The sequence below is a fragment of the Martes martes genome (assembly GCF_963455335.1).
Source record: "Martes martes genome assembly, chromosome: 1".
In the NCBI taxonomy this organism is placed as follows: domain Eukaryota; kingdom Metazoa; phylum Chordata; class Mammalia; order Carnivora; family Mustelidae; genus Martes; species Martes martes.
The window spans coordinates 88343183-88368533 of NC_137888.1; the positions used below are offsets into that span (position 1 = coordinate 88343183).

The 25351-nt window shown below is 32.2% G+C and overlaps 1 protein-coding gene across 2 annotated transcripts in view; it reads right to left on the minus strand.

The window, feature by feature from the left end:
- Positions 1 to 579: 579 nt before the first annotated feature.
- The window catches only part of SI (sucrase-isomaltase), a gene marked incomplete at both ends in the record, with an annotated part of 93988 nt that continues 69216 nt past the window's right edge, over positions 580 to 25351 (minus strand). For both annotated transcript variants that reach the window (XM_080810249.1, XM_080810248.1), the window contains 13 exons: positions 580 to 648; positions 3893 to 4060; positions 4254 to 4303; positions 7771 to 7859; positions 10615 to 10739; positions 11378 to 11434; positions 11517 to 11601; positions 13612 to 13760; positions 16908 to 17024; positions 17110 to 17144; positions 18405 to 18538; positions 23825 to 23963; positions 24883 to 24970. In XM_080810249.1, the coding sequence (XP_080666375.1) occupies positions 580 to 648; positions 3893 to 4060; positions 4254 to 4303; positions 7771 to 7859; positions 10615 to 10739; positions 11378 to 11434; positions 11517 to 11601; positions 13612 to 13760; positions 16908 to 17024; positions 17110 to 17144; positions 18405 to 18538; positions 23825 to 23963; positions 24883 to 24970 (1305 nt within the window). The remainder of the gene's footprint in view (positions 649 to 3892; positions 4061 to 4253; positions 4304 to 7770; positions 7860 to 10614; positions 10740 to 11377; positions 11435 to 11516; positions 11602 to 13611; positions 13761 to 16907; positions 17025 to 17109; positions 17145 to 18404; positions 18539 to 23824; positions 23964 to 24882; positions 24971 to 25351) is intronic.

The window sequence follows — 25351 nt, forward strand, 5'->3', positions numbered from 1 at the left end:
GAACGATGAGAAATAAATGTTTATTGCTTAAGCTACTCAGTCTATGACAATTTGTTACAGCAATCTAAACTAGGACAATTTATTTTTGGAAAATAAAGAGAAATGTACATTTTCTATACTTATATGCATTTTATTTTCTGTTTTTTTAATTAAATGTACATACTAAGAAGTAGTTAAATCTGATCACAAGTATTGTTACATGACTTAAATTTACTAAACTTTGAAGAAAATATTATATACAATTACACAAAAAATTCATTTAAAAAACACCTGTTTTAATTATGTCTTAGTTACACATGTATATATTTAGTAACTAGTTTACAGTTTTGGCTGATACTTAGCAAAATAACTAGAACTCTTTAAATCCTAATAAATACATTAACAATTAGATCCAGAACACATTAACATAATAAAATTAATATTAGTATTATTGCACACTGTGGAGTAAGTTTAGATAGATGTTATGAAATTCATATTTTATACAATATAAGAAACCAACAAAAAGGGAAAACTCTAAGTACAGTGAAAATTAAATCCAGGTGTTAATTTCCCTTAGACAACTGGAATTGATGATGATCTTCATGACCAGCTGATTTGTATTGGTTCATCTAGAGTAACATTATTCACTGTCAGATCAATATTTAATATCTGAAAAGAAAGCAAAATGGTAATTATTGTTGAATCAGAGCAAGATTTTTTTTTGTTTTTTTAACAAAGACTATTTCTATGTATAAATTTTCTCTGATAGAAGTCTTTGTTTCTCTTTTTTTTGATGAAATTTTATTCTAGAATGTTCACAACTATTTCAGTAATAATCTCACCCAACCCACTCATAATACAGATAAAAATAAATCCCAGAGAGGTGGAATGGTTGTTAAAAGACTGTGAAAAACTAATACTATTTACCAATTATCTTGATTTCTATTATTTTATTCTTTCTCCATATTCTTAAACATAGAATTATTTATAATTCTATTACATAAATCTCTATGTTTCCTGCCCTCAAATATTAGGACATATTAATACACAAAAATTAGACTGGAAATGTGCTTTCTTTTGTGTCAATCCCGAAATGCTTTAGGATGCACAATAATTTCAGTTCTGTTGTGTTACTTTCACTAGACAGAATTTCAATCAGACCATGTAGGGACTAATTATGGAGGTTACTGAGCAGCTCTAGCCAATCGTCTGTAATATTTTTATGATATGAGGATTTCATTAGACCTTACCACTGCTTTTTCTCCAACATATCACATGATTTTCTGTGTCTTAGCTCAGAAAATTTAGATTCAATCATCAAATATGCAAGAGAAGAGGAAGACAATCCACATTCCTTTACAGCTTACTGAAAAACAGGTACTCTCATAGGGGCTTTATAAAATATATTCTTCACTAAAACACAACATTCTAGGATTTATTTCCCACACTGTATAATAGAAGAGTTTAAAAGGTAAAATTAAATAATTTTTAAAAATGTATATTTGCCAGATTTGAAACTGATCCATCTTACACCAAAACCTAACCTAGTTTTTTTTATATCAAAAGTGAAAAGGAAAAAGTACATCAGATAGCTTTTAATACCTGTACAAGAGGCAACAAAACATAATTGTTGCTAGGAAAATGTTTTTAAAATTGTATTGATAGAGAGGTGTCTGGGTGGCTCAGTCAGTTAAGTGTCTGGTTTCCACTCAGGTCATGATCTTGGGGTCCTGGGATTGAGGACACCATCAGGCTCCCTGCTCAGTGGGGAGTCTTCTTGTCCTCTCCCCCTCCCCCTGCTCATGTTCTCCCTCTAGCAAATAAGTAAATACAATCTTTTCAAAAAATAAAATAAAATGGGGTGCCTGGGTGGCTCAGTGGGTTAAAGCCTCTACCTTCAGCTCAGGTCATGATCCCAGGGTCCTGGGATCGAGCCCCACATCGGGCTCTCTGCTCAGTGAGGAACCTGCTTCCCCCTCTCTCTCTGCCTGCCTCTCTGCCTACTTATGATCGCTCTCTGTCAAATAAATAAATAAAATCTTAAAAAAATAAAATAAAATTGCATTAATAAAGTAATTAAATCACGATTTGCATACAATTCCCACACTGATGGAGAAGGCCAACAGAATAAAAAAAGAAACTGACCACTCTCTACTTTTAGCATGTATCTATAAAGCTTTGAATCCCTAGGTGCTCATAAGTACTTGTTTTATTAAATGAATTTAGAAGGAACTGCTCAATTGTTAGTAGTTAAAAATAATATCTACTTTTGGAATCAATGAGGTAAAAAAATATTGTAAAAATTCCTTCTTAATACTTAAAATTCTTTGTGAATGTGTTTGGAAGCAGTGAAATGAACTTTCTTTATAAATTATGTGGAATGAACTTTCTTCATAAATTATGTGTTTTTATACCAAGCATCTGGTTAAAATGAACTTAAAATAATACTTGATATGTTTAAAATATATTATTTGACATTGTTCACCTTAGTGTTTTAGTTTATTTTTATAGTAAAAATTACAAACTTTATTTTTACCAATGTAGTACTAAATAAGGAGCAAGAAAATATATATGTCAAATTATCCTTATTACTCTGATTGAACATTGGGCAGTTCAAAAACCCTGATTGCTAATTGTGATTGATAACCATTGACTATCTATTCCTGGAGAATTAACTTTCCCTTTGAAGGACTCAGTTTCTTGGTCTGCCACATGAGACCACTGGCTTAAATCAGTGATTCCCTTACTTTGTAATTTTAGAAACCAGTGAAATTTTAAAAAGAAGAAAAATGGGGGTGAGGCACTGAGTTACCAACTTTTATTTTACCAAGGAAGGACATTAAATATACAAAACTCTAATTTTACAACCTTGATATAACTTAAAGAAATAAAAGAATGTTGACGCCAAAATAGTAATTAGAACATAGTTCTACATTAGAGGGGAAATAACACTTGCCTACAAAACACCAGTAACAATAGGGCAGTATTAAGTTTCCAGTGGATAGAATGATCTTTCAGGTGCTGTCTACCTCTCACCTTTGTAAAATTCTGTGAGGACATAAGACTGTGGCCCAAGACACAACCATTATTTTTTTAAGTTGAAGTCAGTCAAACAACCGACTGTTTTTAAGTTAGGTATTGGAAGTGACTTGTTGATCAACGGCTAGTTATTTTTATTCAGCTCTAACACTAACCGGTAATATGCACACACAATTTTAGTAGTAGAGCCATAGCCTTGTACCTGGATCATTTCTAACAGTTAGCTGTTGACTAGAATATATGTTCTTTGAAATCCACCTTTTTGGAACATGGATTCTAGAACTTAGAATTGGAAGGAGCTGAAGAGACTGTTCACTTGCATATTCTTATTGAATGTGAAAGAAAAAGAAGGCTTAAAATTATTTGTTCAAAATAAAAGAACTAATTACTGGTAGCAATGGAAATTTAACATAAAAATTCCAACACTTTGTTTAATGTATGAATTATATCCTTGTATACCTGTGTGTCAAATTATTCAAGTGCCAATAGACAATTCTATTAATTTTGCAAGGATTTCCAAACATATTTTATTCAAGGTATATTAAATATTTAAATGTAGACATTTTATATTAAAAAAATAAATTTTGAGGCATTTTACCTTATAGGGATAACAATGACTTAGAGGCTTAATGTAAATTGAATCTTGCTTTGATTACGTCAGGAAAATTGTAACATAGGTGTCACTAGGTTGATTCATATGACAGGTTACTAAGGATGATAATATGGAGATCAATTTGGAAGTTTAAGGAAAATAAATAAACAACAGAGGTGACAGGTGACCCATAATTATGTTTCATTAGGGTTAGGAAATAGAAGACATCCATATAGATGTTTTAAAAACTCCATTAATTTTTTTTTTTCTTATGTCACTTACCTCCTTGTCTGGCTCTTCACTAAATTTAACTACTTCTCTATTTCCATTATATATAAGAATAACCTCATTAACAGCAGTCTTTCCTTTCCCCCATATGTTGATGAATCCAAGCCTCATTTCATTTTTGTTTATGTAACCATTTTTCAGTATAGTGCTTGTCAAGGTATTCTATAAAGACAAAGACAAAGAAGTAATTTAAACCCTCACTTTCAAAAGCAATTAAATCTTTTAAAGCAAAGATCTGTTAACCAAAATGTATTTCATAGTATAGCAAATTTTTATTCATATTTTTGAAATGAGGTATGTTATACAAAAATATAAAATATGAAACAAAACTTCAAATATTATTTAACTGACTTACCTTATTTAAATTAAATTGTGCCAAGAAATACAAGCCTTTTTCATAGGTGTCTGTAGAGAGACAAAAGGTAATATATTTATATTTCCAAAGAAGTAAAATAATAAAAACTAGAATATTTTGGTTCTCTTTCCTAGTATAAAGTGTATCAAATACCATCAATGCATATCTAATTTTTCTCTAAGTTTATTTAACTTGTTCAAAAACTGTCCAAGAAGCACTTTAATATGAAAGATGAGTCCTCAGAGAGGGCCCTAGAAGAACAGGGTAGGTTGGTGTGTGTGTATTTATTTGTTGGAGAGTAACGCTAAAGAGTGACAGGTCTAAAATCACCTTAAAATGGCTCTGGCAGGGTGAAAAAAGTATAAGAATAAACAGAATAGGATGGTGATATTGGTGGACACTTACCGGCCATTTCAATGACTGACAGTGTAATAATATTTATAAAGCAAAATGAACATGATGGAAACTTACTCTAGTGTCATTTGGCAAAAAATATTCAATTGCTGGAGATTATCAGAGATCTATTGAAATCAAACTGATAAAACATGGGGTTTATATTCATTTCTTTACCTAATTATAACTTTACCATATTTAAAATCAATTTTTAAAATAATTTGACAGCTAAAATTTAAGTGCTTACTATTTGTCAACTTTTAAGTACTTTATCACACTGCTCTAAGTGGTATGTCTTTTTATTGTTCTCATGGTTGAAGAGGAATGTGAGCGCCAGAGAAGTTAAATAAATGGCTGAAAGTGAGTCAACTAATTATTAACAAAATCTGGAATAAAGTCCAAATTTCCCTGAATTCTAAGACTGTGTTTATATGTAAAACAAAATAAGCATAGGTAAGGCAGAAAGGCAAAAGTAAATTAAATGCATGACTGAAACAAGTGTTAAAATAACATTGAAAAAGTAACAAATTTTACTTTCCTTTTCAAACTTACACATGCCATCATTTTGTTAAATAATTATTTTAAAAACTGCTTAATCTGCAACTAATTTTGCCTAATCTACAACTTTATTAGCTAGAATGGTCAAATTTTACTTAATATACACAAATTTTGAGATAATTTTACAATAGTCTCCCTTTATGTGGGGGGATACACTCTAAGATCCCCAAGCCCTGTATATACTAAGATTTTTCCTGTAATACTTACAACTCTAACAATAGACTGTAATAAAAGTTATGTGAATGTCGTCTCTCACTCTCAAAATAGCTTACTGTGCTGTGCTTATTCTTGTTGTGATGATGGGAGATAATAAAATACCTAGGTGAGGAGATGAAGTGAGATGAATGACTTGGACATTGAGATGCAGTGTTAAGGGGCGCCTGGGTGGCTCAGTGAGTTAAGGCCTCTGCCTTCGGCTCAGGTCATGATCCTAGGGTCCTGGGATCGAGCCCGGCATCAGGCTCTCTGCTCAGCCTGCTTCCCTTCCTCTCTCTCTGGCTGCCTCTCTGCCTACTTGTGATCTATGTCTGTCAAATAAATAAATAAAATCTTAAAAAAAAAAAGAGAGAGAGAAAAAGATGCAGCTTTAAGACTACTACTGATCTCACACTATAAGAGGGAGGATCATCTGTTTCTAGACTGGGGTTTTCCATGGGTAACTGAAAATGAAAAAACCAAAACCATGGATAAGGGGGAACTGCTATATTTTATCTTTGATTTTTTTGAGAGAAAAAAATATGTCAGCAAATAGTATTTTATAAAATGTGAATATACTTAGAGGAGGAAGTAGTTCCGTTCCTATTAACTAGATTGATAGGCTTGCTGAGAGAGAACACTTCTTTGCAGAGTCTGACCTGCTGAAACATTTGTTGTATATTGTTGTTGCTGTTTACTCAAGAAATTTCAAGGAATTATCTGAAATCTTCATACTGAATTACAACAAATATACTGAATTTGTCAGATACAATTTAAAAAACCCCAATTGGCCAGAATAATTTCATATGCTTACATAGAGAGATCATAAATAAATATTTGAAGTATGTTGTTTCTTTCCAGTGATTAAAAAATAAAATCTGCCATGAAACTTTAATAGGGTAAAGGTCATACCAAGTTCTTTCATCTGTATCTTAGTTTGATAGGAAGACCAGGAGTAAAATTTCTAAGAGAAGCATTGTCTCCCTTGCTGTTCAAATGAACTAATTTATTGGATAGGTAAATAAATTCAAAGGTTCTAAGACAAGAATGAAAATGTATAACTCAACTTTAGGCACATTTAAAGTGTAAACTTTAGGCAAATTTAAAGTGGCAAAACTGTAGGCAAATTTAAAGTGCAGCCTGCTGGGCGCAGGTGAGAAAGACTGCAAACTTTGTAGAACCCCAGTTGACATGTTAACAAAGGTCAGGACTCTAAAAACATAGGGTTTAAAATGATAGCAGTTGATTCTTCACCTTAAATCACAAGATACGGAAAAATTTTTTGTTTTGTTTTCAAGAGTCTTGTTTTGATTGATTCATGTGATTCTTGTATCAACCTTCCAATATACTTTATTTACTAATAAATTGATTCCCATTTCTTAGGGTTGTAAAATATTAACTATGATTTACCTAAAAAGTTGAAAAATACATGTCTTGGCTAGTAATGAAAGATCTCTCTTCTGCAGATAGCTTATTTTCACTGCACTGAACTGCCCTGTGAGAACATCAGCTCCACACGGATGTTAGTTTTTATGACTGATGTTTGTTTGAAGAGAATCTTCAGAACTCCCATCTAGTAGAGTAACACTGTTAATGACAGTCAACAACCCTAATCCACAGCTAGTGTTTACTTAACAGCGTACTAATCACCTGAAGGTGATACCTGGGCTTCTCCCCAAATTAATGGAAATTAACTGGTCCTCAGGATCAGCATCTTCAATAAACTACCCTAAGTGATTCTGTGACAATGGTCAGCAAAGCACACATGGCTGGGAGCCTAGCAGTTCTGTCTGGTCTTAAGAAATGACTTTATGAAAAAAAAAAATGACTTTATGACTCATATTACTCTATGACTATAGAGTAAACATAGATCTAAGTTTAAATCCTTAAACTTTTCATGCAAAGAATATTGAATTAAACAAACAAATAGGCATGAAGTACAGAGATCAAAGTTGAGTTTTGTTTCTAGGCTACCTCATGTTTTAGAGGCACCCTTTATGCATTGCCGTGTGCACATGGAACGTGGCGTTTCAGCTCGACTGACCTCACACGTAATGAATGTTTCTCATGTGAATGGCATGGGCTACTTTCTGGGAGTAACAAATGATCAATATACATTCTCTGTCTGTACATGTTTCCTAATTATTCAGACATTTCCTGTAGGGATTAACTACATTTAGGGTAAGAGGAAAGTCTTTGATGTTTAGAATACTACATTTTACAGTTGATTTAGCTAATTATTAAGCTACTTTAGCTTTGGATAATATTAGCCTTTCATTCAGCTTCCAAGGTACAAAAATAGATAACATAAAAGCAATGTGAGATAATATGTATGCCATCAATTACATTATCTATTAAATGGAACACTCACCAATACTCTCTCCATCATCCCAAAACAGAGATCCCTGTGCCGTCTGATTATTATCTGCAGCAACAATGAGCTTCATGTAATTTTGTCGACTAAAAAAAAAAATATATATATATATATAATTTTACCTATGTTTATAGAATACCAGATCTTTAGTTATGATATAGCAGCCATATGAACAACCAAAGGAAAACAAATAAGGATATTAATAAGGAGAATACAAACTGTTTTCAACAGAGAAAATTAAAGGCCTTCCCTTAATAATAAGTTACTGGGAATAACATAAACCATAAAATCCTTCATATTTAACAGAAAATATGCTTGTCTTTTGATCTCAAAAGATAACCTACTTAACAGATCATTTATAATGGTTTAAACCATATTAAGTTTATTGATATATTTATTTAGTATTCTCTCTGCTAATCTGACCACTGACCATTAAACATGAATATTTATGTATTAATATTTAATAATAATGTAATATAATTATACTATATATTAATTGGCATTTATTATATTAATATACACTATTATATGTGCTATTATAGCATATACTAATAGTGTTTTTAATCTGTTATAATTTAAGCCTCTCTCACATTTGCATACATAAATCACTGAGTTATCATTGGAAATTATTAATAAGAATGTGAAGAGTAGCATGAAAGTTTTAATTTCTATCCTTGAAATGGGCAATACCTCCCAAGCTGGTGCCTACATAGACCCATCTGTGAACTAAGATGTGCTTCCTTGCTGGCTGTACAAGTGATTTGGTTTGACAGCCTCATATTTTTAAGGAAGGATTTATCAGACAAGTTATGCTTAGATATAATTGTCTTTTCCAATCACAAATGTTGAAAGGTGTACTGCCATTTACTGCCCTAAAATATCCAGAACATTAGAATTCAAATCTCTACAGCAACTTGGTATTTTCCATGTAAAGACATTATTATGTCTCAGCATGAATACATACATATATTTACATGTAATGTATATATTTCAAGCTCATAGTTACTGGGGTAAGAGATAAATATATATTAGCAACATTAAAAATCTGGTTTAACCCACAATTTTCCAACATATTTAGAAGTTAAGATTAAAAAGTGTCTCACAGTTTACATTCTACCCTATCTATATACCTAGCCCTAATAACTTATTTACTGTATGCCTCTGAACACACACACACACACACACACACGCACGCACGCACACACACATACTGGCCTCTCTACTTGTCTCTTATAACAAAAGCATTCTTTGAGGTCCAATTTATAAATGTTCTCCTCCGTGAAACCCTCATTTCTCAGATATAATTGTTTTTCTCCTCTTAAATTAATATCAGGGTAGAATATTGAAAGAAATGGATCTGGATTGTTCTAGGAGATAGAAAAAGTCCATGCATGCCAAATAGGGCTGTCAGCATGTAGATCACCAAATGAGTGCATACAGCACGAGAAGAGAAGAATCAAGACTGAGTCCCCAAATCTGAATGTGTAAGCAGGAATTTAGGCAATGGAACTAGACACTCTGGTAAAAGGATTCACCCTTACATCAATCACATAAAACAGAGTAGGGCCATGATCCTTGGTAGATTGGATATAATGCTGAGTGAGAGGGAGAGAATACCAGGTAGGGGTCCTAGGTCAAAGAAGAGAAGGTCTTAGCCAGATCACCAGTTATGAATGTTAATGTCTAGAAAATATGAATTAATATGAATTATCTTTCATCTTTATATGGGATGAGGCTGCTAAAAAAACAGGTCTGGTTCTTCTGTGGGCAGCAGTGTACTTGTAGTTTGAAGAAGCAGTGATATTGTCAATGGATATCTACATTTTCATAGACTAGAGTGAATTTAGAAATATTTCACAGGACTGACAGAGGGAGGTAAAAAAGGGAAACAGAAAAAGTGGAAGGAAAGGGAAGTCCTCTGAACAATATTTGCTTAAAGTTTATAGAAAGTTCATTTAAGAAATCATGTTTCAATCAAGTAAATAATATTTCTTTCCACATGTCAGAGGCATCAAAAATGAGTACTTAGATAAGGCAGCCACTCAAAATACAAGAGATTCATTTGTCAATATCTTTGCATATTTATACAGAAGACATGAAGTTTTAGTTGGTATTTTGATCTGGGAAACTTTCTTACGATTAGAAGGAATATCATGTTGGAAGACAATTTTTCATGAGTCTCAAATATCTACATATCTTGCATATGGATAGGGATGTGCAAAGGGAGAGGGAGAAAGAGAATCTCAAGCAGACTCTCTGATGAGCACAGAGCCCTGTGTGGGGCTTGATCCCACGACCCTGAGATCATGACCCCAGGAGAAACCAAGAGTTGGATACCCAACTGACTGAGCCAAACTGGTGCCCCTGAATTATATTTTAGTGGATGTTTTTAAAGCAAACAGTATTGGAAGATAGGGCATTGTTTGTTTTTAAATTAATTTTTAAAAAATTTTACTGGCCAGTGTAATAAATCCCCTTGAAAGCAAACAATGAAGAGGTTTGTTTACAGCCCATTATAAAGGACTGAGTGCCTAAGCCTGGGGTTCTGTAGCTATGACACAACCTCCTACATGTGCAGTTTCTGTCTAGGCCTAGTCCACTCCAGGTCATCCCCATGGGACTTCAGGGACAAGGAAAACTGAAGCAAACATGAAATTCAAGTCTCTTGCTATGCCATGAATAAGAAAGACCTTTGTCTCTTACCCAACATCCATGACACTGTGGCAGACTAACTTGTTCAGTTGGAAATAGGGTAAAATCTCAGACCCTTCCCAGTTCTTGACAATTCTAGCAGGACATATCTCAAAATTTAATCTGAGCTCTTATAAATACTTCACTTACCTGTAAAATGTGTTTTTATCAGGTTCCTGACATGGTAGGATGTGACCACCACGGACATGTAGGTTTATTGTATTTAAAGGAGTATAAAATGCATGAAACTGCCCTTTGACACCAATGTCTTGGCCCTGTAAATGAGGAGGTTGGAAGGAAGAACATAAGTGGCAAGAAATGGAATCATCAGCAATACTGGTGTTTGATGTATCAAACAAAAATACTCACGTAAGTATATCAATTGATACACAAAATACAAAATACAAAAATTAATAAAAATACAAAATACAAAAATTAATGAAAACTCAAACACGTATTTGGGAAATCATGTTACTTAAAGTATATACTTAGTTCTTAGTTATTAATAGCTTTGAAAGTAATTCACCACCATTTGTTTTTGTGATACTCTCATGCAGAAAATGTGTGGGTTTTCAAAGGTCACAAAAGTTATTCCTGGCTTGTCATATACATTATTCTTGGAAGGACTATATAACCTTTAACGGTAATTTTGCATATTGATACAGGACAATGACCTTCTTGTGTACAATGTTATGTTTATTCAGTAAAATAAATCAATGACTCCATAATAAACAATGGCAGAATAAATTAACTCTCTTTCACTGTGTGTTAATTTGATACAGCTATAATTAGCAAGAAATATCTTACCTTTTTAAGTGTAAAGTAAACCAAATATGTCACCAATGAAAAGGCTAGTATAAAACTGTTACACATATGTTTTTAGTCAATTCCCCAGAATTCCCTAACCACTTACCGTATGATAATCAAACCACCGGGCATCAGGAATGTAGCCTACTACAGTGTCAACACCCTGGAATTTAAAGACAGTCATTAGAAACATATAGGTCAAGGAAAATAATATTTTGTGAACAAAAATATATGATAGGACTTACAGGTTCCAACACAGCAGTAACAAGAAATGCTGGGCCCCACAAGAACTGCTTGAATATATCCCATGTTATCTTGTCATTAAAGAACCTTGACAGAATATTTACAAATAATTAAGTCAAAGAACTTCATTTCTCCTGAATACCATAAAATAATTATTCAAATCCCATTTGCTGTATAGACTTTTGTGGACTGAAGTGAAAAACCAAACTATAAACAAATCAAAAACAATTCTATCATTTGGGATTTAATGTTCAATAAGTAGTACAATATTTTATAAGTTAATGTAGACTATAACCAAACTTCCTGACAAAATACAGAGAATTTCTGTAAGGTCAACTGAATGCGAAATCTTTGAAGTGAATTCACAGAGGTACAAATATTAACTTTGCCTTGTAGAAGTTCAATAAACTAGGAAACAAAAGTTATAAATACTCTGGAAGAGAATTGTGAGGAAAGTGTGCTATACAAAATCTTGATTTGGGGGGTGCCTGGGTGGCTCATTCGGTTAAGTGTCTGCCTTCAGCTCAGGTCATGATCCCAGGGTCCTGGGATGGAGCCCTCATCAGCCTCCCTGTTTGGCAGGAAGCCTGCTTCTCCCTCTCTCTGCCACTCCTCCTGCTTGTGCTCTCTCCCTCTCTCTCTCGCTACCTCTCTCTGTCAAATGACTAAAAAAAAAAAAAAAAAAAAATTTTAAATCTTGATTCAGTAATTTAAAAAAAAAAAAAATTGCTTCCCAGAGTTCATAAAAAAATAAAAGAAAGAAAGAAATAGAAATGAGCAAAAGAATAAAAAAGATTTTGCTTCTCTTACTTAAATTAGAGCTCACTGAATAGTGCATTTAATGTATTTCTGAATTTCAGGTACAAATGTTTGGAAACACCAAAATCTGTTCTTCATAGTTCCAAAATAATCACTATTAAATGTCCACATTTTTTTCTCTAACTGAACTGGAACTGCACATTTCAATTTGTTTGTTCTTTTGCTGTTATTTCACTCTTCTACAAACAGATTCATGCCAAGGTGGACTGCTGAATTTACTGCTTCCTGGACTTTCCATGGGAAAAAGGGCCGAGATGTTCTCAGTAGGACAAGAGTTTGCAGAGTTAATAATAATGTTTCTGGTTGGGGATTCAGTTCAGAGATTATACTCTGACTCTTCTGGGAAGTTAATAGGGAGAAGACAAAGAGGGGAAACTGTGGAAATAATAGAGGCAGATATTAATAGGAATTTACCAGAAATAAATAATGGATTGTGGTAGATAATTTAACAAAGTAACTGGTGGATAATATAAATTTAGGAAAACCCGTCATTAAGATCCTATCATCGGGACAGACGGCATATTGATCAACGTATTACTTTCGTCATTTTGCTTTGCATACTATTATTTAATTTAGTAAATACAGGCTGTGTATTTTTACTGATTTATCAATTATGCCATCTAACAAATCACCTCACTCAATTACTCTGGTAATATAGCATGTGTGTGTGTGTGTGTGTGTGTGTGTGTGTGTGACATAATAAGAGTTAGCGTGTATTTGCCTTAAAAATAGGACAGGCTACAATTTTTACAACTATGCTAGTAGAATAAAATTTTAAGATTTGATCATATATCACTTTAAGCTTTAAGGAGTGAATCCAAGACAATTTTCTAAGCAAAATACTAGAACTGTTCTCGGATACTCTATAACACATCTCCAAGAAAAGGTGAGATGGTTTTCTTCAGTCAGGCATACATATATATGGTAGATTTACTTAACTGTTATGAATTTCAATTAATCAAATCATTGTGTAGAGATAATATTACTTGCCTCCATTTTTAAAATATTCAATATAATAGGGTATGTAAATCTAAACACTAGGTATATAGTAATTATATCTAAAAATTATTACTTTTCAATAACTGATTAATGTTTCATTTTTAATATCACCCTGTTTATTAATACTTATTTATGTAAATGCTTATTAACCCAAAATTTATATTAAAATAGCAATGAAAACATTTCCAATTTCAAATATTCTACACTTTATGAGATTACTGAGTAAATTAAATGAAATCTGTCCCCTTTGGGCAAAAAAAAAAAAGAATTTGCACTTACTCATGCAAAAGGGGTCGAATAACAGTGCCCCCATGAGCATGAATTTCATGCATCTGTGTATAGAAATAAGGCAATAAAGTGTATCTAATATTTAGAATATTCCTTGACATTTCAGAAAAAGTTGCATTCCAGGAAGCAGGATCTTGTCTCTGAAACAAAGCAGAATGAAATAGTCATAAGTGCTTGTCCTTGTTTAAATCATAATTTTCAAATACATGGTGGAGAATAAAAAGTAGAAAATAATATCCATTCATTGCATGTGGTATATAATTTCTTCACAAATATCACAAAAATCTTATGCAGTAATATTTCTATCTCATATGATGAAGAAGGAACATAATATTTTAATTAAAAAATGCAAATAGCTTGATTCAGTTTAGATGAACATATGTAAAGAGCAGTTCATATTTGAATAGGTAGGAAATACATTGTCAATCATGGTGATAATCAGTGTAGGGATGAAAAGACTAGAAAAGAAATGAAATGCTATACAAAAGCAGATTGAAATAGACATGCAGAGCTCATTTTGGTGACCCTCCCACATTGTGTGTTCTCATGAGAAATGGATAAATTATGATATGAAAGAATTAATAGAATAGGAGAAAGAGAGGACCTAATTAATTCTGAATAAGAAAGAAGGGCATGCCCTAGTCGCCTCTGGAATATGCACTCAAGGTAAAAACGAAAATTGACACTGCAAAGATTAAAACCTGTTAAAAATGTTGTGTGGCACCTAGGTGACTTAGTTAAGCATCCAACTTTTTTTTTAATAAAGATTTTATATATTTATTTGACAGAGAGAGAGCATGATAGAAGGAGGGTCAGATGGAAAGGGAGAAATAGGTTCTTTGCTAAGCATGGAGCCCTATGTGTCTTAATCCCAGGACCCTGGGATCGCGACCTGAGCCAAAGGCAGATACCTAATCAACTGAGTCACACAGGGGCTCCAAGCCTCCAACTCCTGAATGGGCTCAGGTCACGACCTCAGAGTCAAGGAATGGAGCCCCCCATTAGACTCTGTGCTGAGCATGTTGCCTGCTTAATATTCTGTCTCTCTACCTTTGCCCCTCCCCCCACTTGCACAGCTCTCTCTCTCAAAAACAAAAACAAAAACAAACAAACAAAAAAAAAAACATTGCACTTACTGGTTAAGAAATAGTAGGGAAAGTGATTCATATTTTACATTTTAATTTGTACTAGGGAAAAAACAGGCTGCCACAAAACTCCAGGGGGCAATACTTTCAATGTTTTTTGCTGGCATCAATAGGAATGATGATATTAAGAACAGTGCCATATCCATACAGATGCCAACTTTTTTTAGATTTTGGTAGTAAGAAAGCTTGAATGATGACTGTTATCATTGTTACATGGAAAATAATGTTAAAATAGGCAAAACTTTGAAAGTAAAGTGGTTCAAAAATTAGTAAACAGTAACTGATCCTGTTGTTACTACTTCCAAAGAAGAGATAAAAATCATGTCTGTTACTTACTGACCTCGCTGACACCATTTCAATTTTAACAATACAGAAGAACTTAATTCTAAACTATGCATCCCTAAATTCAATTATACTACCTCATAATTGAACTTAAGTTGAGGCTTCTGTTCCATAGATTTTTATTTAAAAATACTTCCTCAGTTTTTCCTTCCTCCATTTCATCTTCTCCGAAACTCCAACCACCTCCCATCTTGGAGGTTTCCCCTTAACACCCTCCACCTGAATTCTCTCCCATATCCTTATGTTGGTTTTGGTTGCTGTGCCTCACTCAAGTCTCCACTCTAATGCTTAAGTCATTTCAAGCAAGAGGACCTTCCTAAGTACTCCTTCTAAAACTGAGCCCTCATAAATCCCTATCACTTTAGCTTTCACTATTTTCCCTCACATGCATTTATTTATACCTGGCTATACGTACAACACTTACACACCTACATATACATATTTGCCTATTATCTCTATCCTGCCCACATTATATGAATCATGGGGCAGGGACTTTGTAAATATTAAATGGTAGACTCTTAATAAATACTTGTTGAATAAATCCCTGTGCAGGCTTTTACTGATTCATTTCACTCTTCCAATATTACAGCTTCCTAAATTGCATTACTGACAGCAAGTTTTCCTGTTAAAGTATTCTTATTCCAACAATTTATGTTATTGCCAAACTTTCAAATTCTTCCAAAATGTAGTCCCATACTGCCTTCTATCCTTATACAGATTTTCATTTTTATTTTCATTTTCTAAAATATATCCTTCCCTCTAACATTTCCCAGGATGGACACAAAGATTTCACAGCACGTGATAAGCTCCACCACTCAGTTACTACTGCTAGAACCCCTCCTTCAAAGACCAGCTCTGTCTGCAACTCTTGCATGAGGTGCATTTTGATAATTCGTCTTTTCTCTGCACTTCACTAAAAGTCAATATCACAAAATTTAGCACTTAATTAGATATTGCCTCTAATTATTCATACATTTCCATAACTTTTAATATTGTCACCTCTCTTTTCCAAAAATTTCTTTCAGACAATTTAGTAACATGGAGAGTTGTGCTACAACACAAGAATTAGCTCTCATAATTCCTTTTTCTTTTTTTTCCCAATTTCTCAACTCATTGTCTTAACATTTGCCTTTTAAATATGTTCATTTTCATACACTGATACTAGTATTTCAAATGACTTTTCCCTAATTATTTAGTTTGAAGCTGTTTTTTTTAATTGTTTTCTCTCAGTTGAAAGAAGTTCAAGAAGCAGGTTTATTTCTCCCCTGACTATTCCAAAATTATACAGCAGTAAGTATGTCAGCTAACCAAGTTCTAAACTCCAAAGTATAAAGTAACCCAATTCAGAAAATTCTGAAGGCAATGAGCTCAGATGCCCTAAGTAAATGTAAAGAGGTTCATACAAAGTATGGATTGAAAATCAGCCTGATAGTGTGAATTCTTCTTTTATTTGTGATGATTTTTGTTTATTATTATTATAATTAATTAGCTAATATATGGTACATCATTAGTTTTTGATGTAGTGTTCAACAATTCATTAATTGTGCATAAGACCCAGTACACATCACAACATGTGCCCTCCCTAATACCCATCACCTTGTTACCCCATCCTCCCACTCCCATCTGTAACACTCAGTTTGTTTTCCCTAGTCCAGAGTCTCTCATGGTTTGTCTCCTTCTCTGATTTCTTCCCATTTAGTTTTCCCTCCCTTCCCCTGTAGTGCAGAGGGTGAATTCTATTTAAAAACTTCCAAAGTTAGTAGGGGGAAAGGAATGAGAGTAAATGTAGTAACTACATACCCTAGTAAAAGCAATGTTGTGATTTCTTGAGTATGGATAAAATGCTCCAAGATGCATCCAGCGGGCACAGAGCTCATATTCTGAATTGTTGAAGAAACCACAAATATCTGCTCCAGTCTAAAATATATTGTGATGTTTAATTTTAATGGTTTGTTTCTTAATCTTTATAAGTTATAAAGATAAAAGGAATAGAAATACTTACATATGAGATTCCAAAGAGACTAAATTCCATCATACCTGAAAAAAAAAAACAGAAAAAAATCTTAGAAAGCTACTTTTTCATATATTTGACATTTGATTTTTTTCTATTTATAAAGATGTCTTATTTCTAATAACCTAATCCAATGATACAGTTTTCAGATTGTTAATATACCTTTTTATCATTTCTTCTTACACTATTCAAGTTTTTTATGTTATAGTGTTAGTGACATTTATAAAAATAAGACACTATGCTTGCTTGTCAATTTCAAGGTGGTACATTTAGAGCACAAAATCGTTGTAAGTACATTATCGTATGAGAAAAAAGTGATAGTATTTTCCTTGGTTATTTTTTTTTAAATAAAAGGCTATCTATGTAATTATTTAACCACCGCTCTCATCATTTGGGAAAAAAAAATCATCCTTATTAAATAAAATCATCTGAGACCTCTTCAGTAATACAGAATTCATGCGATATACCAGCTCTCCTTTCAAAGTAGTATTTGTAAAACACTGATTGTTTTCCTTGAATCCTAATATAAACAGTAAAAGAATTTTTAAGACTAGATCTCGGGGCACCTGGGTGCCTCAGTGAGTTAAACTTCTGCTTTCAGCTCAGGTCATGATCTCAGGGTCCTGGGATCGAGCCCAACATCAGGCTCTCTGCTTGGCAGGGAGCCTGCTTCCCTCCCCCAAACTCTCTCTGCCTGCCTACTTGTGATATCTCTCTCTCTCTCTCTCCATCAAATAAATAAATAAAAAGATTAAAAAAATAAATAAAACTAGATCTCAAACAAAATTATCCATTTCCCCTTAAAATAATAATGTCTTATTTACTATTTACCCAACGATTGTCAAAAGACTTCTTAAAAATTTGGCTTGAAGTGTTCCATTCTTTAGCATGTATGAGTATTCTTATTCCCTAGAATCTAGAATTTCTACCCATTTCTATTCTTAGCTCTAGATGTTATCCTTCCCAGTTCCTGCCCTTTTCCAGCGAACTGAGACCAAAAAGAATGAAATTATTTTCTCAAAATAAACTAGGTAGATATCATTAGTTTCTATAATGCATCCCAGATCCTACTTTCTAGCCCACTCTCTTTTCATCATGCTATTTGTCATAAAATATGATGCAAAAAGCATGTTTCTGAGTATATTGAGGTATATTGAGGTATATTGAGGTATATTGAACTAGTACCTGAAAAAGTGAATACCTAGTACCTGCAAAAGTGAATACATAAAAGAAAACTCAATAGATGAATAGAAATAGAAAACTTATATAGATGGTGACTCACATACCAATGATTGATTTGTCCAAATTGTCCCATTGTGCATAGTTGTCTCCAAGCCAATGTCCTCCCCATTGTCCACCAGTAGGATATGTGGAACGAGAAATAACAATTCCTCTTTTGCCAGTTGTCTTCTGCAATGCACTAAGATAGATGGAGAGTTTTCACATGAGGTATTTCCAGATATTTCTATTTATGAACACCTCATTAAAAAAAAAAAAAGTGTGTGTGTGTGTGTGTGTGTGTGTGTATTTTCGGTGTTTTTGTTGTCTGTTACTAAAACTTGCTCTTTCCCTTTCAACATTTACTAAACTGATATGCCTAAGTAGCCTGTTTCTTTGTTCAATGAATACAAGTTAAGTCAACTACTGAAGTTATTAAATCAACTAAATAATTATAGCTTAAGTTTTTTGTTTTCTTTTTTTTTAATGACCTCATTTGATTCTATTTAACTGTGTTCTCTTGAATAAAGGTCTAGGCTCTAACTATTGATTGTTCCAATACTTCTCAATTATAACTTGTCAACACTTACTCTCCATATCACTCTACAGAGACTCTTTGCCATAATACTCTCTGTTTTAGAGAGTGAGCAACGTTTTTTGGGTGTTTAAAATAAAACTAGTTGTTCTATTGCAAGTACAGAATCAAACCAAAGCCAGATTTCAAGAGAATGAATTTTACAAATTACCTCACATTTTTTTTTTCTTTTTACCCCTCCTCAGTCTTTGAAGAGACTTCAATGACTTATTATTCATTTTAAAACATAGTCTAGTGATAAAAAATATATAATAATGTATTATTTTATATTATCTGCATCTCTTTCTGTGTGATACTATAAAAGCATCTTAAGTAGAAAATATCCCAATATTAATGGGAAGTAAAGTATTTATTTTTATATTATTTAAAATAAATTGCATATGAATAAGGACTACAGAACTACTCAGGAAAAAAATACTTCAAATAGCTAATTAGGCACACTTCACAATCATTTTGGACTACAGTGTTTATCCTGATTTCTTTACACATAAAGTTTCTTCAATGAGATCTTGAGATTCTTGAAGTTAGAGATAATGTCTTAATCTTCTTTGTATTTTTTGCACCTAATACAGTGCTCGGGATAAACTAGTAGCTCAAGACATTTTTGTATTAATGAATATATCAAGTCAAAATTAGAGGAAACTAAAAGTGTTTTCAATGGATGTAGGATGATAAATTTAACCATCTATTAATAATAAAGACCACATTGTACTTGCTAATTTAAAATTTCCTACTTGCATGTATGTTTATCTTTAAAAAGCTCATATAAGAAAACTATTTTCATTGCTTCATTTTCTACCATAAATATGAGGATATAGTCTATTTAGGAACATTAATATATTTAACATACATCATATATATTTGCTGACATTTAACAAGAAATGAATGATTATTTATATAGAGAATAAAAAACTGATGATCAATCTAAAATATATGTGAAAATGTATATTCTAAGGTTCATTTGCAAACAAAATTAATTTTAATTAACTAATACAAAAACTATTTATAAAGATAAAGTTCCCAAATTCCTAATATATTCACATTCAAGAAATATATACTTTTTTTTAAGATTTTATTTATTGGGCATCTGGGCAGCTCAGTGGGTTAAGCCTCTGCCTTCAGCTCAGGTCATGATCTTAGGGTCCTGGGATCAAGCCCCACATCAGGCTCTCTGCTCAGCGGGGAGCCTACTTCCCCCTCTCTCTCTTCCTGCCTCTCTGCCTACTTGTAATCTCTGTCTGTCAAATAAATAAATAAAATCTTAAAAAAAAAAGGATTTTATTTATTTATTTGACAGTGAGAGAGAAAGAGAATACAAGCAGGGGGAAAGCCAGGGAGAGAGAGAAGCAAGCTTCTGCTGAGTGGAGAGCCCTATATGGGGCTCAATCCCAGGGTCCTGGGACCATGACCTGAGAAGAAGGCAGACCCTTAACTTACTGAGACACCTAGATGGCCCCATGAAATATACATTCTTAAAGAATTTCTTTTTTTCCTGCTGTATGCAACATTTTTTTTTTTTTTTTTTTTACTGAGGCTTTAAATCAATAACTGAACATATGCTTTGCTAGGTTTCTGGTTGAGAATAATTTTGTTAATTATTTTCATAATAATTTTCTCTTAAGGACCTGTTACATTAGAAAAATCTCCTCTGTAACCATTCAGAGAATATTAGGGAACAAAACTTTTGAGAAATTACTTGCAACTACTAGAGATATAATTTAAAAGTCCCACCACTATAAACATTTTCCAAATATTTTTGACATGTTCCAACTTTACAAATAGTTTAGTCATAATGAATATAGCTTAAGTTTAAGAAACACTTTTCACCTGTAGGACAGCTTGTCCTCTGTTACCAGTTGATTTTGCAAAATCTAACATAGAAAGAATTTTAATGTTGTGTTTGGAAGTATTTTTATTCTGTGTTTATAGTTGCTTCCATTAGCATTTTTTAAAAAAATTTAAAAACTTCTAAAAATACCTTAAATTTTTGGGAAAAAATGTCTATAGGAATATCTGAGAAAATAAATTGTATCTATTGATTTTTTTATTCCATTCAAAATTATGATTACAAAAATCTGGGGGATTTACTTAAAAATCACATATTTAACACCAAAGCTCTCTTTTTTCCAGATGGAGATAAAGATTTTGATTTTTCTACATCCCCTCTCATGAAAAATATATAATAATCTGTAAAGTCACTCAAGGTATTGTTGAAGTTGAAAATACAGAATATATAAATATAAAATCCTTGGATAATTGTTTGGAATTTGAACACACAATTTGAGGTAGTTTTTATAGTGTACTTATTCCTACATTAGAAGCACAAACTTTGTTTCAGTTCAACATTGAATTTTAAATAAGAGAAAGAGAGCTATTGAAGGCTGAAAGTTTTTCTATGGAAACTTCATTTGCCACTGATATCCAAGGTCCTTCCTCTAAAACTGCAGTTTCTCAAGCTGATTATTTATCTCCTGTTTCTGAGTCCATTAATTGTATTATTTCCTTGTTTTTTCTTGTTAGTGACATGTTTAGTGAAGAGGACAGTAGCAAGAACTAGTTGCATGTTAAATCTGCACCAGTTTTGAAAGACACAAGCTGCATCAAAAAAAAAAAAAAAAGGAACAATAAAATGCTATAGCTTGGATAACTTGAAGAAAAAAATTTTGTTTTTAATCCTTTCACTTTTCCCCAATGATTAATAAAAAGTCTTTACTATCCATCCTTCACTTCAATGTAAATGTAATTTATTTATACTGTTCTTTTACATTTGTCAAGGTTTTTAAAGATATAGACTATATTTAATCTCTGAAATTTCTGAAAGTTCAACATTTTTTCCAATGTAACTGAAAAAATTAAATATCAAGAAAATATCTAAAACATGAAAGTCTAGGGCTATGTGTAAATTGAGCTATTATATAACTCAACATTTAAAATTTATTACTCTGTATAATTTAAATAACAAATGTGGTTGAAACTTTTACTGAAAATTTTATGAATAGGAGCAAAATTAATACTATTAAAGAAATGTATTATGACTTTAAATTTAAAAAAATGTTCTTTGGAAGATTGTAGTGATCTCTTCCTCATAATGTTTGTTATTTAAGAGTAAAATATATTTTACATACCCTAAATTTTCCTAAATATCTTTGTATATCAACTATTTAGAAATTTAGTATATCAACTATTTATCAACTATTTAGAAATTTACCTACATTTATCCACAGTGTGTTAGAACCATGAAATATGTTCCAGAAGTTCAATTTACTACCTCAGTGAAGAAATGATTTTCCAATTTCCCTTAAATTACATAGTTTCATTTCAAAATGTGTAAATTTTGCCACCAAAATTATCAATTTTCAGTAATTTTGTTCTTTTTAATATCTGTATTTTTATGATAAAATGTGGTTAGCTGAGGACAAAAAGTGAGAATAACTGTGCTCCAAAACTATGTACCAATAGGATAAATTTAAAGAAAGATTTGTCCCAATAAAAAAAAAACACTATCGAAGATCAATGTGTTTACTCTTAAAAATTACATTTCATAGTCTTTCTACATGATTTTAGTGTCCCTACATTAGAATTTGTTGAACAAATCTGTGGTCATACATTCATGGAATAATATCTTAAATAATTCACCTCTTTTAGGTTGAGAAGTATGGTGCTAAGATAAGCATGTTTCACTAACTGAGGAAATATTACCCATACACTTTACTCCAAAATGCTTTTCATTCTTTTACCAACTCCAGTCATATACTAGACCTACATGCTCATTACAATCACCTGGGAATTTTTTAAAAATTCAGATCTTAGGTATACCACAAACCAATTAAATCAATACATTTTTTAAAAAATCTCCAGGTGATTATACTGTGTAGTTAAGAGCCATTGACCTAGAGTTGCACTGTGTGATATGGTGTACACTAGCCACATGGGACTATTTAACTTAAATTTAAATTTGTTACAATTTAAAAAATTTAAAATTCCATTTCTGGGGATGACTGGGTGACTCAGTTGGTTAAGCATCCAACTCTTTGACTTCGGCTCAGGTCATAATCTCAGGGTCATGAGTTAAGTAAGCCCCACATCAGGGGCCATACTCAGTAAGGAGTCAGCTTGAGATTCTCTCTCTCACCCTCTCCTTATGCCCCTCCTTCCACTTGCACTATTTCTCAATTATATAAATAAATAAAATCTTAAAAAATAAAATAAAAATAAAATACAATAAAATTCCATTTCTGAGTCACAATAGCCATATTGTTCAACAGCCTTATATGGATAGTAGATACCATATTGGACAACCCAGAATTATAAAACATTTCTATCATTACAAAAAAGTCTTACTGGACAGTGCTAATCAAGACTTGATATTCAAAGAATGGTTTGTGTTCCATCATCACTGGCCTCACATAAAAGTTTGTTTATTGTGGACATTAAATCAAGTTCACTTACACATATTCTAAATTGGTTATAATGGATTTAAACAACAGACTTAACCAAACTTTAATGTCTTAATTAATGACATCAATTATATATTATTTACTCATTTATTCATTCACAACCATTTATTGAGCACCTATTATTTCTTAATCACTGTGCTACTATGAGCTAGTGAGGAATAAAATAACATTGTTCAGAATTGCTTTTGGAATGGGATGAAAATTTAAAACCATGATAAAATGATATAAATGAAGAGAAAGGAAAAGCAAGAGATAGAGAGAGAAACACAATAATTCTAAGTGCCATAAAAGACAAAGTAAGTTACAGACAACATTGGGAAGGAAAGTGCTACCAGATAAGGTCAGCAGGGAAAAACTCTTGAAGTAGGTAAAACATTAAATCTAATATCTAGAAGATAATAAAGAGTCAAAAAGGATAATTATGAACTTTGCTTACTCATAACTAGGTTTCATTTGTGACCATCCATATAGATTATGAACATCGTAATGCAAAACGGATGATCCATCACTAAGAATCTGCTCAGTTTCCATACACATAGTTCTGAAATGTAATCCATTAGTTCTTTTTGTGAGTTCTGGGGAGAATCAATGGAAAAATATTAACATATTATAAAGTACCTGGTATGCAAATATGTAAATCATATCTATAAATTCTTGTGGCAAAAGCATTAATCATTGTTTTAAAATAATATTGATTTTTAATCATTTGCACACTTCCTCTCTGTGAATTAAAAATGAAAAAAATCTGCAACTGTAAGTGACTATAGTTACAATTGTGACAGAAAAACATGAAAAATTTTAGTGTACTCAGCAACAAAAATATTACCAATTAACATGAATTAATAAAAACCTGAAAAAAAGGTATTCCTAAAAGTCTACTATATTTTGTGCACTCTGATGAGACATACTGATTAAATAGACTTTTATTAAAAATCCATTTGGAAACACAAAGCCCTGGGGGTAAGAACTGGACAAGCACTATAACAGCACTATTTTTTGATCCACTTTTTCTCAGATAAAGATGCATTTTTTCAGAGCTTTGCCATAACTTTAGGTGTCAACATGAGAGTATGAGGGTGAATATTGAGTGACTGGATCCCTTTTTTCTGGGTCAGGGACAACCAAAGAAATGCTATCAGTATCCTCTCATTTTTTTCCTAATGAAGAAAAATTTAAAAAGAAAACTCCATAAAAGTTTCTTTTTTTAATTTTAAGAATTATTGAGAATTTTTAAATCTGAGAAGATTCTCAAGAAAGTCAAAGCAACAATTTTAAGCATGCTAAGCTAGGAGTATGTTCATATAAATAAAAGATATTTCTTGATTTTTCTTCTAAAAATAATGTTAAATAGTATTGGTCATGGGTTGAGTTATGATTCAATGTATAGACGGGTAGTGGGAATTACAAATGTGAAACCTATTCCCTACATTATAAGGTATATAAACCAGATTAAAAAATACCAATAACATCAAAGGTATAGCAACAATATTGTACCTGGGAAATAAGGTGGATAATTTAACTCTGTATTTCTGCATTGATTGCTAACTGTTCCATGTACAAAACTTGATGGTTCATTCATGTCCTTAAAGAGAGAAGAGTGAATTAAAAAATTTAGAACATATATTCTCAAAGGAAATAATTCAGAGAGCCAACAAATTAAAGAAGCATATTTGAGCACATTCACTATTCTAAGGAGCAAAAATATAAGGCATCTCAATACTAAAAGATTTAATTTATCTGTTTTTCTTTTTTATATTTCATGACCCCTTTTGTAAAACACAAAATGCCCTATATTTCTCTATAGGTAGAATATAAATAAAAAGTAAATTTTCTGTTTTCTAGACATAAAATTAAATTATAATGTGTATATTCTCCCATGTCCTTCTCTCCACTCCTGCCCCAGAGCCTTAAATCAACTGCTTTTTTCAAAAAAGCAATTTTATGTGATTTTCTAAAATCAGAA